Genomic DNA, 12,162 nt, shown 5'->3' with positions numbered 1-12,162 from the left:
ACCCAGCAGGGGTGAGCGATTTCGGTTCAACTCGTTTTGTTGGTTCCCTTGGTATTGGTTCATTTTTTTTTAATTCGGACCAAAACTGATTGGTTAAAGGAAAATTCTGAAATGAAATAGAACTGACCCATTCGAGCCGGTATGGTTCGGTTCTGTTTGGGAAAAATGCCCAACCCAAATTTTCCGATTACCTCTGACCAGTAACCATTGTTTATGTGTCATTTATCTAATTTTTAGGAAGACATGCATGATAAAATGTTATTGGGGAGAGTTAAGAAAGAATGATATGGACTTGCATTATTTACGCAGAGATATGCTAATGGATGAGAAGACCACGATATACTGATTACAGAACTTTCCTAACCATATCTTTTGTACACAGGCATAGATTTACAAGAGAAATATGTCATGGAAAATATTGTTCAATAGCTAGACTCATTCAAATAATAATAATTACTTCCTCCACAGACCAAAATAAAACCTAGTATTTGGAAATATTAATTACTTTAATTAATTTTAGTTAAAGACCGAGAAATTTTTGTTTGGACACAGAGAAAATGAAATAAAATGCTAAAGATGAATCGAGAACTATATTCCAGGACTTTCTAATTCATTTTGTTGTTGCACAATACACTGAGAATAAAATGTACACGAGGTTTTATATATACAAGATTGCTGAGCTGTTATTCAACTCATTTTTAACTAATATAACAGATTATATTAGCTTATAAACTAACTGGTACATGCATGAGTAGCCGTGTAACCGTCTTATGCCAGCTGGCACTCCATGTCATCAATTCGCATCTGTTGACTGCAGCTGCTAGAATCCTCCGCTCTGCTGTCCACGTTGCTGAAGATTTTGACGCTGACTAGGAAATATTAATTACTTACTTTAATTAATTTTGATGCTGACTATGGCAATGTTATTCTTATTGCAAAATTAAAGCTATTTTTGTGCCTTTGATACATTGCACGAAGCAAAAGATGTACGGATTTGTCTTGTGACTTTTTCTTTTTGAAACATATACGGTTTGATTTGGTCAAGGTAAACGGCAGATCATGAAATGAGACAAAAATGACGAAATCTTGGAGTTAGTAGAGTCTGACAATAAGTCAATAACGGACTCAGACATGTCCCACTCCGTTATTGAGTTTAAAGAATGGTTTGGTTTGAGGAGCTTCAGACAAATCATATCTTTGAGTTTTGAGGTAACGACTCCAAAATTCTATAGTTCAAGGAGATTTTGCTACCAAGGCATTAGGTGCCTTGTTATCTCATGCCACGGATGTACAAGATTGGCGGCCATCCACCATTTCCGAATTGAGGACAATTTGGTAATTTAAAATATTGAGGATGATTCGATAAATTATGATTTCGATGGTAATTCGGTAAATTTCGGTGTGAGAGGAATTTTGGTAATTTTTGGACATAAGGGTAATTTTGAAATTTTATGTATCCGGGAGTTTGGTTTTGAGCTTTATTTCGTACTGTTAGTCGTATTTCATGATACATATAATAATTATGTCATTTATTTAATTAGAAGGACTCGTGAACGAGAATCAACTCGCAAATGTTGGTGATACCGAGTCTGGACATCGTCACTGTGAATGGAATATACAAAACCTATTTTCATAATATATTCTGATTTTACCATACAATACAACATGTTTTGATAATAAGTATTTGATGCTTCGATTTAATGATTTTCTAGAAAATTGGTTTTTATCTCTGTGCTGATATTTATTGTTATTAAGAATGAGTTTGATTAATGATTTTATTGTTGTTTTGAGTAAATGCATGATATTAGAATTAAGTGGATTTGAGATATGTTAAATAAAAAGGAAATGAGATTTCAGATGTGATTATATGTTTATGTACATGTGTATAAAAGGTTGTTTGGAAAATCATTGGACAATACCCTTTCCCTTCAGATACAGAGATACAGTTTATATGAGATGCATACAGTGATACAGATGATATGAGATGAGAGGCCTTTGGGGCCGTCTAAACACACACAGAGGCTTTGGGCGGTGTGTTTGGGCGCTTTTGCCTTTTGGGGGCTTATGTATGCAGTATGATGATTACAGAGATACGGATGTTGAGATACATGAGATATGAGATGACATTTCCTCGTCTATCCGTTGTAGTTCCGGAGCATGATGGTTCCCAGATTGTCCATCCGTCGAGGTCCGGATATGATGAGATCATTCCCCTGGGTACTTGTTTGATGATAGTTTTTGGTATTCAATATTTGATATTATAAGTATTATGATTTCATTGATTTTATGTAGATTTATGTATTATTGGTATTTCAGTGCATGATTTGAATTAAATAAGTTTATGTAAGTTCTTATAATATTTTGATGAAATTGTTTTGGGAAAGATTAAGTTATTTTAAATAAATTTATTTTTCTAAAAACTATTATCCACTCACTGAGTTTTATACTCACTGAGTTTTATACTCACCAATTTTTATTATATTTTTCCCCCCCACAGGATATTTGCAGGTACATTAGTCGACCCAACAACAATAGTTAGATTGAAATTATGGCCACGTGATGGTGCTAAGAGTTGTAGATTTAATATTTTGATATTTGGGATATTGCGAATTGTATTATTTGTTATATTTTGTAATCAAGGATAACCATTGTATTTTAATATTAGAATGATTTGGGTGATATTTGGTATGTTGACTTGAGAAGTTGGTTATGAAGGATAGTTGGATATTGAATTATTTTTAGGAGTGTTGTTTTGTAAATTACAGGTTTGGAAATGTTATATTTATAGGGGAGACTCTGTCGAATTTTGGTAAAATTCTTAGATATCATAATTATTATTAATTCGAATAGGCGAGATTAGATAGACTCGTCCTAGGAATTCGGGGCGGGTCGTTTCATTACAATGACCCAAACTTTGAAAAGATTTGCATGTTAATTTGTGAAATATTAAGAGTTTACACTTTAAAAGTATAAGTTTTTTTTCTAAAATAATATAATAATTATTTAAAAAAAAGATAGTTGGCAACAAAATTGAACATTTCTCAAATATATTAGGCACCAAATATATATATATATAGAGAGAGAGAGAGAGAGAGAGAGAGAGAGAGAGAGAGAGAGAGAACCGTTGATTAGAAATAAAATCTTGAAAGCAACATTATTAAGAAATTTTTAAATTTCTTACTGATTGTATATTCACCAAATATTTGGCAGTTACCTTCATTTAGTTTAACTAATTACTGTTGGTAGAACTGATGTGTTATATATTGTATTGTACATTCAAAATAAAATATTAGAATCTGATGATGGAGATTTCAGTAGCATAAATAGAGTTTTTCAATCAGGATCCTTTATTTTAATAAAATTAGGGGTAAGTTAAAAGATAAAATAAACATAGATTTCAGTGCACTGTATTTTGTCATATAATGTATTGAAATTTAAATTTTTTTTTCTTTTAACTAATCTCTGACTTTATTAAAGTTAGTGATCTCTTATTGAAAAATCACTGATATATATAGATAGTAGTTTTTTGGTACGTGATCTTAAAGTGCGAGAAATGTTCGGGAAAACTTTAAAACCATAAGGTTTAATAGTATTATAAAACAAAACTTTAAAATCGTGCGGTTTTAACAATTTCTTGAATGTTCCCGTACTTAAAAATTATGAATTAGAAAATTTTATATGTGTGTGTGTGTGTTTTATATATATTTTAAAACCGTAGCTAATGCCTTGTGAAATAAATAATGTTTGCAAGTCAATAAGCTTGATATATTACATAAAACACACTGCTTGATCAAGAAAATTATTTTAAAATAACTGATGCTTCCTCAAGGTGAAACTATGTTTTTGTGGTTAATTAATGTTGCGCGTACGTAGACCCATTCAAACAAGTTTCCTCTTGAGAACAAAAGACTTAATTAATTATACTAGTCGCTTAACTAAAGAAAATATCTCTCTAATGTTATCTTGATGCTGACTTTCGCAAGTTCATTAATATTGAAGAATTTTGGGGATTCTGGTTTTTTGTCTTTGATATGTCGTAACAAGTCGGATGCGTAAATGGTTTTGATTATTTGGTCAAGGTAAATGATAGATGATGAAAGTAAATTAATGAGACAAAATTGAGATCAGACTCAGATAATGAGACAAAATAGAGATCAGACTCAGCTATGTCCTAGTACTCCTGTGAATAAGAAATTTCCGACAAATCATATCTCATGGCCTCGAGATTGTCCCAAGTCGATTTTTATTTAAGGAGCTTTGCTATTAAGACAACAAGCTATTTTATTTTAGCTTATGCTAATTTTTGAACTTGGAAAGTTATAATGAAATATAAATAAGAATAAAAATACACATCCTAAATTTTTTAATCTCAAATGTTGTGTTATTAAATGAGTGGTTGGTAATTCTTAACAAAATCTAAGTGAATTAATTGTATTATTTCACCAATTAATTTATGAATACCACATCATTTGAGATAAAAAAATTGAAGATGCACTGCTCCATAAATAATAATATTAGATGGAAGAGACTGACTATTTATTTATACAAGTATTGAATACAAATAGTCAAATATTAAATTGAAGAGAGTAGATATACGTTTTTGATATATGGGTATATCTCACATTTATACGGTGTAGATTTTCAAACTATATGCTAATCTATGTTAAGTTTTTCAATTCAGACTTTTAATAGACCCCATATTTTATGGTATCCGAAGAGCGTAACAAATTTACAAGTGTATTATGTATACACACACACATGTAGACCAAATAAAAATGCTTTCTAAAACCAAACCGATCTCTCGAATTTAGATTGCTACCAATCCTTAGTAAATTAGTTAACAATTATTTGACGTGTACCAAAATTTGACTTCTAATTTTTTTTTCTTATCTCTTTAGATTTTTGTCATTTGCACTTCTCAATCAGTAATAAATTAATTTATATATGAGGTGGAAATTCAGTGGTGGAAAATGATCGAAAATCCCCTCCTGTTTTTAAAATCCTTTGAAACTCCTTAGTGTTAAAATTTAATAGGGATTTCAATCATTTCAAAAAAAAAAAAGAATTTCGATCATTTTCCCAAATTCAGTGACGTAAGTGCAATGCATCGAGAGCATCCAAAAGGCTAAAGCTTTGCTGCTAAAGTGTTAAATACGTTAGGAGGTGTATGTGATGAAATTTCTATGCAGCCAAAGTCTCCAAAAGAATTTTCCTCTTGTTTCTATTACGGTATACTTTCCATGCAGAGACAGAGTCAAGTACTTGCTTATTCTATAGGGCATTAATTGTGTAATTCATACTTTTCAAATCTTTTAACACTATATAAGAGCAAAAGCACTCCATGACTCCATCATCAAAACATCAAAACCGTAGCTATTACTAAAATAAGCTTCAAAATGATGGGACTAAACAACCCAACAAAAAGTTTTTCCTCTTTCCCATTCTTTCTGATTCCTCTCATGATCATATTCTTCTTGACTAACACAGCCACGTCAAAAAACACAACAATTCCAGTAAATGTGGGGTTAGTTCTTGACATGAATGGAGAAGATGGGAAGATAGCTCTGAGTTGCATCAACATGAGCCTCTCAGATTTTTATAACTCCAATTCTCACTACAAAACCAGGCTTCTGCTTAACACCAGGAATTCCAAAGGAGATGTCGTTGCTGCAGCTGCCGCAGGTACCCACTCATTATTCGCCATCTCTCGCTTCTTCTTAGTTGCGATTTATCTTACCATATTTCTATTTATTAAGCACTACCAATGTCCAAAAACGTGTATTTACTCGAGTTAAAATTCTCATAGGGAAAGATCAGCAAATTTAACCTCGTTGTCGTAAAAAATTTGTGTAAACTTTGGACATTTTCATATCTTTTCCTCTTTTATTTCTAGAAATTCTTATTGATCAATGATGATGAATTTTGAAATATGAGAGGGGAAACGATATTACTGAACTAATAAGGATTTTTTATTGTTTTCAAAGTACCAATTTAATTAATTCATAGATAATAAATAAAAATAAATTTTATGTAAATCATAAATAAAAAATTAATTAATTAATATTTGGTGTAATAAAGTCTCATGAATGGACAATTTTTTTCTTTAAATCTTATCCCATCTAAACCCATATGTAAATCAATATTATTAGTCCTGTGATTTTAGGAATAAATTCAAATTTAGTCCCCTTAATCTAGTCCAATTAAGCTTGCCAAACATGAGATAAATATTTAATCTGAAAATTAATCCAATCCTATACTTAATCCTATCATCCAAACATGGCAGAGTTTTATCTGAAAGTTCAAGTTCGTAGCTTTTAATTTGTCTGTACACGAGGATTTCTTATTCAAGATGGAGGCCAAATTATAAGTTTTGACAAATGTGGAATGTTTCTCTTTCGAGCAAAAGCACAGAGATTTATAATATAACTGAACAAAAATTGTCCTTAATATAATAATGTTAGGTGTACAGAGTTTGTATTTCGAATGATGTAGCATATGGCTTTAACAAAAATATCAAACTGTGTAAAATAATGTTTTGTAAGGGAGAAGGAATTTGAAAGGAATTTTACATATCTTTCTTTCTAGATTTATTTTTATTTTAATTTTTTTTGCGGATTGAAAGTGAATCACAATTTTCTTTGGTCAATTCACAGCTCTGGACTTGCTAAACAATGTACTAGTACAAGCCATACTGGGACCAGAAAATTCCATGCAGACCAACTTTATAATTCAACTAGGTAACAAATCACAAGTGCCCATTTTATCATTTTCCGCAACAAGTCCTTCGCTTACTTCCATTAGGAGTTCATACTTCTTTAGAGGTTCCCTAAATGACTCATCTCAAGTTGGTGCCATAACTGCAATAATCAAAGCCTTTGGTTGGAGAGAAGCTGTGCCCATTTATGTAGATAATCAATACGGAGAAGAAATGATTCCTTCACTAACTGACGCCCTTCAAGCCATTGACACTCGGGTGCCGTATAGAAGTGTCATTTCTCCTTTGGCTACTGACGATCAAATTGAAAAAGAGCTCTACAAACTATTCACAATGCAAACCAGAGTGTTCATTTTGCATATGTTGCCTTCCCTTGGCTCTAGGATTTTTCAGAAAGCAAACGAAATTGGTTTGATGAATAAAGGCTGTGTGTGGATCATGACCGAAGGCATGACCAATTTGTTAAGAACATTAGAGCCTTCAGTGATTGATTCAATGCAAGGAGTGATAGGTGTGAGACCTTATGTTCCGAAAACAAAGGCATTCGAAAATTTTAGAGTTCGATGGAAAAGGAAATTTTTGCAGGAGAATCCGTCCCTTTTTGATGTTGAATTGAACATTTTGGGGTTATTTGCTTATGATGCTACAAGGGCACTGGCCGTGGCAGTTGAGAAAGCCGGTATCACAAGTTTTGGCTTTGATAAGACTAATGTTTCTAGCAATGCAACTGATCTTGAAGCTTTTGGTATATCTCGGAATGGTCCAAAACTTCTCCAGGCTTTGTCAAGTACAAGATTCAAAGGGCTTACAGGGGACTACGTTTTTGTTGATGGGCAGTTACAATCTTCAGCTTTTGAGATTATTAATGTCAATAATGGAGCAAGAGGGGTTGGATTTTGGTCACCAGAAAAAGGACTAACGCAGAAACTGAGTTCAAATTCGACTACAAAATCCAAACTTAGACCCATCATATGGCCAGGGGATTCTACTTCTGATCCCAAGGGATGGGAGATTCCTACGAATGAGAAGAAGCTACGGGTTGGAGTGCCCGTAAAGAAAGGCTTTAGTGATTTTGTGAAGGTGACAATTGATCCAAAAACTCAAGAAACTTCTGTCGTTGGATATTCTATAGATGTGTTTAAAGCTGTAATTGAGGAATTGCCATATGCTGTCGCTTATGATTTTGTCCCCTATGCACAGCCTGATGGCACCAGTTCCGGTTCATACAATGATTTGATCTACCAAGTATTTCGTGGGGTAACAATTCTTTAATCCTTCCTCGAACTGATGCTAAATTTTCAGATTGCTCACATCTTAAACAATTATAAGATTTTTTTTTTTAAATTTGGGTGTATGTGAACAGAAATTTGATGCTGTGGTGGGCGATACAACAATTTTGGCTAATAGATCAAAGTTTGTAGAATTTACACTACCATACACAGAATCCGGAGTGTCCATGATCGTGCCAATAAAAGACAACAAGAAGAAAAATGCATGGGTATTCCTGCAGCCTCTGACTTTGGACCTGTGGGTGACTAGTGGTTGTTTTTTCATTTTCATTGGATTTGTAGTGTGGGTCCTTGAACACAGAGTAAATGAAGACTTTCGTGGCCCTGCTCAGCATCAAGTTGGCACAAGCTTCTGGTTCTCGTTCTCAACAATGGTCTTTTCACATAGTAATTGACTTCACCTCCACCTTTTATAATTTTTATTAGAAACTAATGCGATCAAATTCATCATGCAACGTATTACATTGACATGTTTCGTCCAATTTTACATGTATACAGGGGAAAGAGTGATAAGCAACTTGGCCAGATTTGTGGTGATTGTATGGTATTTTGTTGTGCTTATTCTCACTCAAAGCTACACAGCTAGCTTGTCTTCGCTACTGACTGTCCAGCAACTGCAGCCAACTATTACTGATTTTCAAATGCTGATAAAGAGTGGGGATAATGTGGGCTACCACAAGGATTCGTTTGTTTTTGGAATATTGAAACAATTAGGCTTTGATGAGAAGAAACTGATAGCGTATAGTTCTCCCGAAGAATGTGATGAACTTTTTCAAAAAGGAAGTGCCGGTGGTGGTATCGCAGCTGCTTTTGATGAAATCCCCTACACGAAGCCATTTATTGGACAATATTGCTCCAAATATACACTGATTGAACGAACATTCGAGACAGCTGGGTTTGGCTTTGTAAGTTCTCAAAATTTCTCTCTTTCCATCCCAGTATGTTAATGTATATTTGAGATTGAGAAACAGAAGCTTTTTAACCGTCAAAGGATGAGCAATAGGTGATTGATTAACATAATTGCCGAGTATAAGTGGGCATTTACCAAACACTTTGATTGAGTTTAGATCAGAGGTTTTGCTGCTAGGCCACCAAAGCCAAGTATTACGTTTGTTTGATAGCCAATAGTGTCTAACATACACCTATTAGCTTTCCCTTGACTGTAAAAATTTTCATTCAACAACAGCATATACCGATTAAAAGCCACAGCATCACAATACTACATAGAGCCTATAGCTGCTCTGCTCCCAAAATTAAGCAGAAGCACAATAGTTTCTCGTGCTGATTTTCTTTTAGTTTGGTGATCTGCAGGCCTTCCCATTACATTCCCCTCTGGTACCTGAAGTTTCAAGGGCAATCTTGAATGTGACTGAAGGAAATAAAATGAAAGAAATTGAAGATGAATGGTTCAAGAAACGTGCTAGTTGCCCAGATGCAAGTAATGCGGGTTCTTCTCACAGCCTTGGCCTTAACAGTTTCCGGGGACTGTTTCTAATTGCCGGCACTGCTGCAACCTCTGCTCTCATCATTTTCTTGGCCGTTTTTGTTTGTGAGCACAGAAATGTCTTGAAGAGATCAGATCCCAGATCATCACTGTTGTCAAGAATTCGCATTTTACTCGAAATATTTGCTTCAAGAGACCTCAGCGCTCATAATTTCAGAGACAAACGTGGCGTCCAAGTTCATAGTACAGGTGTAACTGAAGCCTCTCCACACACTGGCTACTCACCTAATCCTTCAAGCGATTCGCAGCACACAGATTCCAACTTTAGTTTCTTCGGAGAGCATGGAAGCCCTTCAACCGAGTCTGGTGATCCAAATCCTAATCTACATGGTCACCCCTAGATATTGGGTGCGTTTGGGGGTGAGAATTTGGAACTTCTAAGCTGCAGCTGCTGTGAGATGCTTGAATGACAAATAATATAGCCACAAATTAGGATGAATACAATCAATATCTAGATTTGATCTCTGAACGTCAATGATTCTAATGATTAATCCAGCAACCTAATCACCACAGGAAATCGAATCAAGCATGATCAAATACTAACAAGAAATAAAAAAAGAAAATAATAACTGGAAGAACTGATGTTGTTCAGCAAAATAGCTGCTTGCTTCCACACCACTAATCTTTATTAAACAAGCGTTAATCGATGATGATGAGTACTCAAAAATTGTCGAGAAAATTACAATTAACGAATCATTCCTATACATCTATCTCACAAAACTCAGTCAGAAGCGAGATAGAACGAAATTACTCGGGACCGTGGCCATGAATACAGACAGAAAACTGGAATAAACAGATAATAAATGGAGTTGTTCAATTGAATACGAAATTACTTGGGAGTGCGACCATGAATGAGACCGTGATGTAGAATTCTAATTGAAATTTCCTTCTGCTCTTACAAACACCAATTGAATAAGACGTACAATGAGTTAGTTAAACTTGGAAGTCAACTTCTTGTGCAAACTGCACTTATTTTTTTAAAAGATAAAATGACACCAAGACTTGATCAAAACTTCCAGGATTTGTCCAAATGTACTCGTACATCTCTAATGTGTTAAAAGAAACACACGTATTTTTTTAAAATCCGTGTTTTAAAAGGTTATTTGGATACATTCAATAAAATCTTTTGAACTCCATTTTTTTAGATTTTCAACAAAAGAGCTGCACTCATAGCAGTGATTACCATAAACCCAGGATATGCTTATCAAAAAACGATTCGAGGGGAAAAAAATTGTGGTGGGATGCGTATGGTGGGCAATAGCATTTAAGTCCAACTTGATGTTTTCAAAATTTGTCATACTCATTCAACTTTCTTAAATCATCAGCTGTTACATTTAGTTATTAAGAAAGGCCCATGTTAATTAAAAATAATTAAAGTCTTGAAAGCAGTGTCATTAGGAATTTTTATATATTGTTAACCACAGTCATCTGCAGCTAATATGTGTTTATCTGTATTAAATTTGAATATACAGAATCCGCTGATGGCGATTTCACTAGTAGGTAACCGCAGAAAAGTTAAAACACAGGCAACCTTCGATTGAAATTTAAAACTCTAGCTACTGCCTTGAGAATCTTTGCGAGTCAATAAGCTTAATTGATGATCACGTAAAACACAGTACTTGATCAAGAAATTTATTTTGACATGACAAAGGATGCTTCCTCGAAGAAAAGAAAATGTTGTTGTGATGTATTAAGCACTGTCGATACTCGATAGCTAGACTCATTCAAATAATATTAATTACTGCCTCCACAGACAAAAATAAAACCTAGTGTTAGGAAATATTAATTACTATAATTAATTTTGACGCTGACTAGGAAATATTAATTACTTTAATTAGTTTTGATGCTGACTATGGCAAGGTTATTATTATTGCAAAATTAAAGCTGTTTTTGTGGCTTTGGTACGCTGCACGAAGCAAAAGATATACGTATTTTTCTCGTGACTTTTTCTTTTTGAAATGTATACGGTTTGATTTGGTCAAGGTAAACGATAGATCATGAAATGAGACAAAAATGATGAAATCTTGGAGTTAGCAGAGTAAGACAATATAGGACTCAGGCGTGTCCTACTTCATTATTGAGTTTAAAAAATGGATTTCGGAGCTTCAGACAAATCATATTCTTGAGCTTTGAGATAACTAGTCCAGAATTCTATATTTTAAGGAGATTTTGCTAGCAAGCCATTTAGGTGCATGCCTTGTTATCTCATGCCACAGATGTAAAGATGTATGAGAGTGTAGGGTTCAGACGAGGTGTGGATCCAAATTTTTATAATTTACGTATCTTTTTAAGATGAACAATTACTAGTTCTAAATCAGCAAACACAGAGTTGAGACCTTTTATTCTTTTCCAATTCCACACGTCAGGTTTTGGCCAAATGACCCCCAAATATGACTTCATACTCTTATTATTTGTACTCATATATCGATCAATTATTATAAAAAAGAAAAGAGAAAAAAGGTCAACACGCATAGCATGGAATCAATGGAAATGAGGCAATACAGCGGTAACCTAGACTCTGTCGACTCCTAGATAGACATGTAATCGATGTATGTGAAACGACCAATTTCTGATATTTTGTTTTGCTAATTGCAAGCGACAACTAGTTAAGATTAATTTGACAAATATAATAGCTTGAAATTTCCCTCCAACCG

At 33.9% G+C, this 12,162-nt stretch overlaps 1 protein-coding gene across 2 annotated transcripts; it reads left to right on the top strand.

The window, feature by feature from the left end:
• The first annotated feature begins 5,364 nt into the window (after positions 1–5,364).
• Positions 5,365–10,391, top strand: LOC102608735 (glutamate receptor 2.7-like). Of its 2 annotated transcripts, none has more exons than XM_006483431.4 (5): positions 5,365–5,682; positions 6,654–7,972; positions 8,079–8,391; positions 8,503–8,909; positions 9,301–10,391. In XM_006483431.4, exons 1-5 carry the CDS (start codon positions 5,397–5,399, stop codon positions 9,847–9,849), a joined length of 2,874 nt encoding a protein of 957 aa, XP_006483494.2. In that variant the 5' UTR covers positions 5,365–5,396; the 3' UTR covers positions 9,850–10,391. The 2 variants fall into 2 exon arrangements, with proteins under 2 accessions (XP_006483494.2, XP_006483495.2); XM_006483432.4 differs by having other exon boundaries at positions 9,316–10,389.
• The last annotated feature ends 1,771 nt before the right edge of the window (positions 10,392–12,162 follow it).

The sequence above is a fragment of the Citrus sinensis genome, chromosome 1, assembly GCF_022201045.2.
Source record: "Citrus sinensis cultivar Valencia sweet orange chromosome 1, DVS_A1.0, whole genome shotgun sequence".
In the NCBI taxonomy this organism is placed as follows: domain Eukaryota; kingdom Viridiplantae; phylum Streptophyta; class Magnoliopsida; order Sapindales; family Rutaceae; genus Citrus; species Citrus sinensis.
Note: the sequence above shows the minus strand (reverse complement) of the source record. Positions and strands in the feature narration are given on the sequence as shown.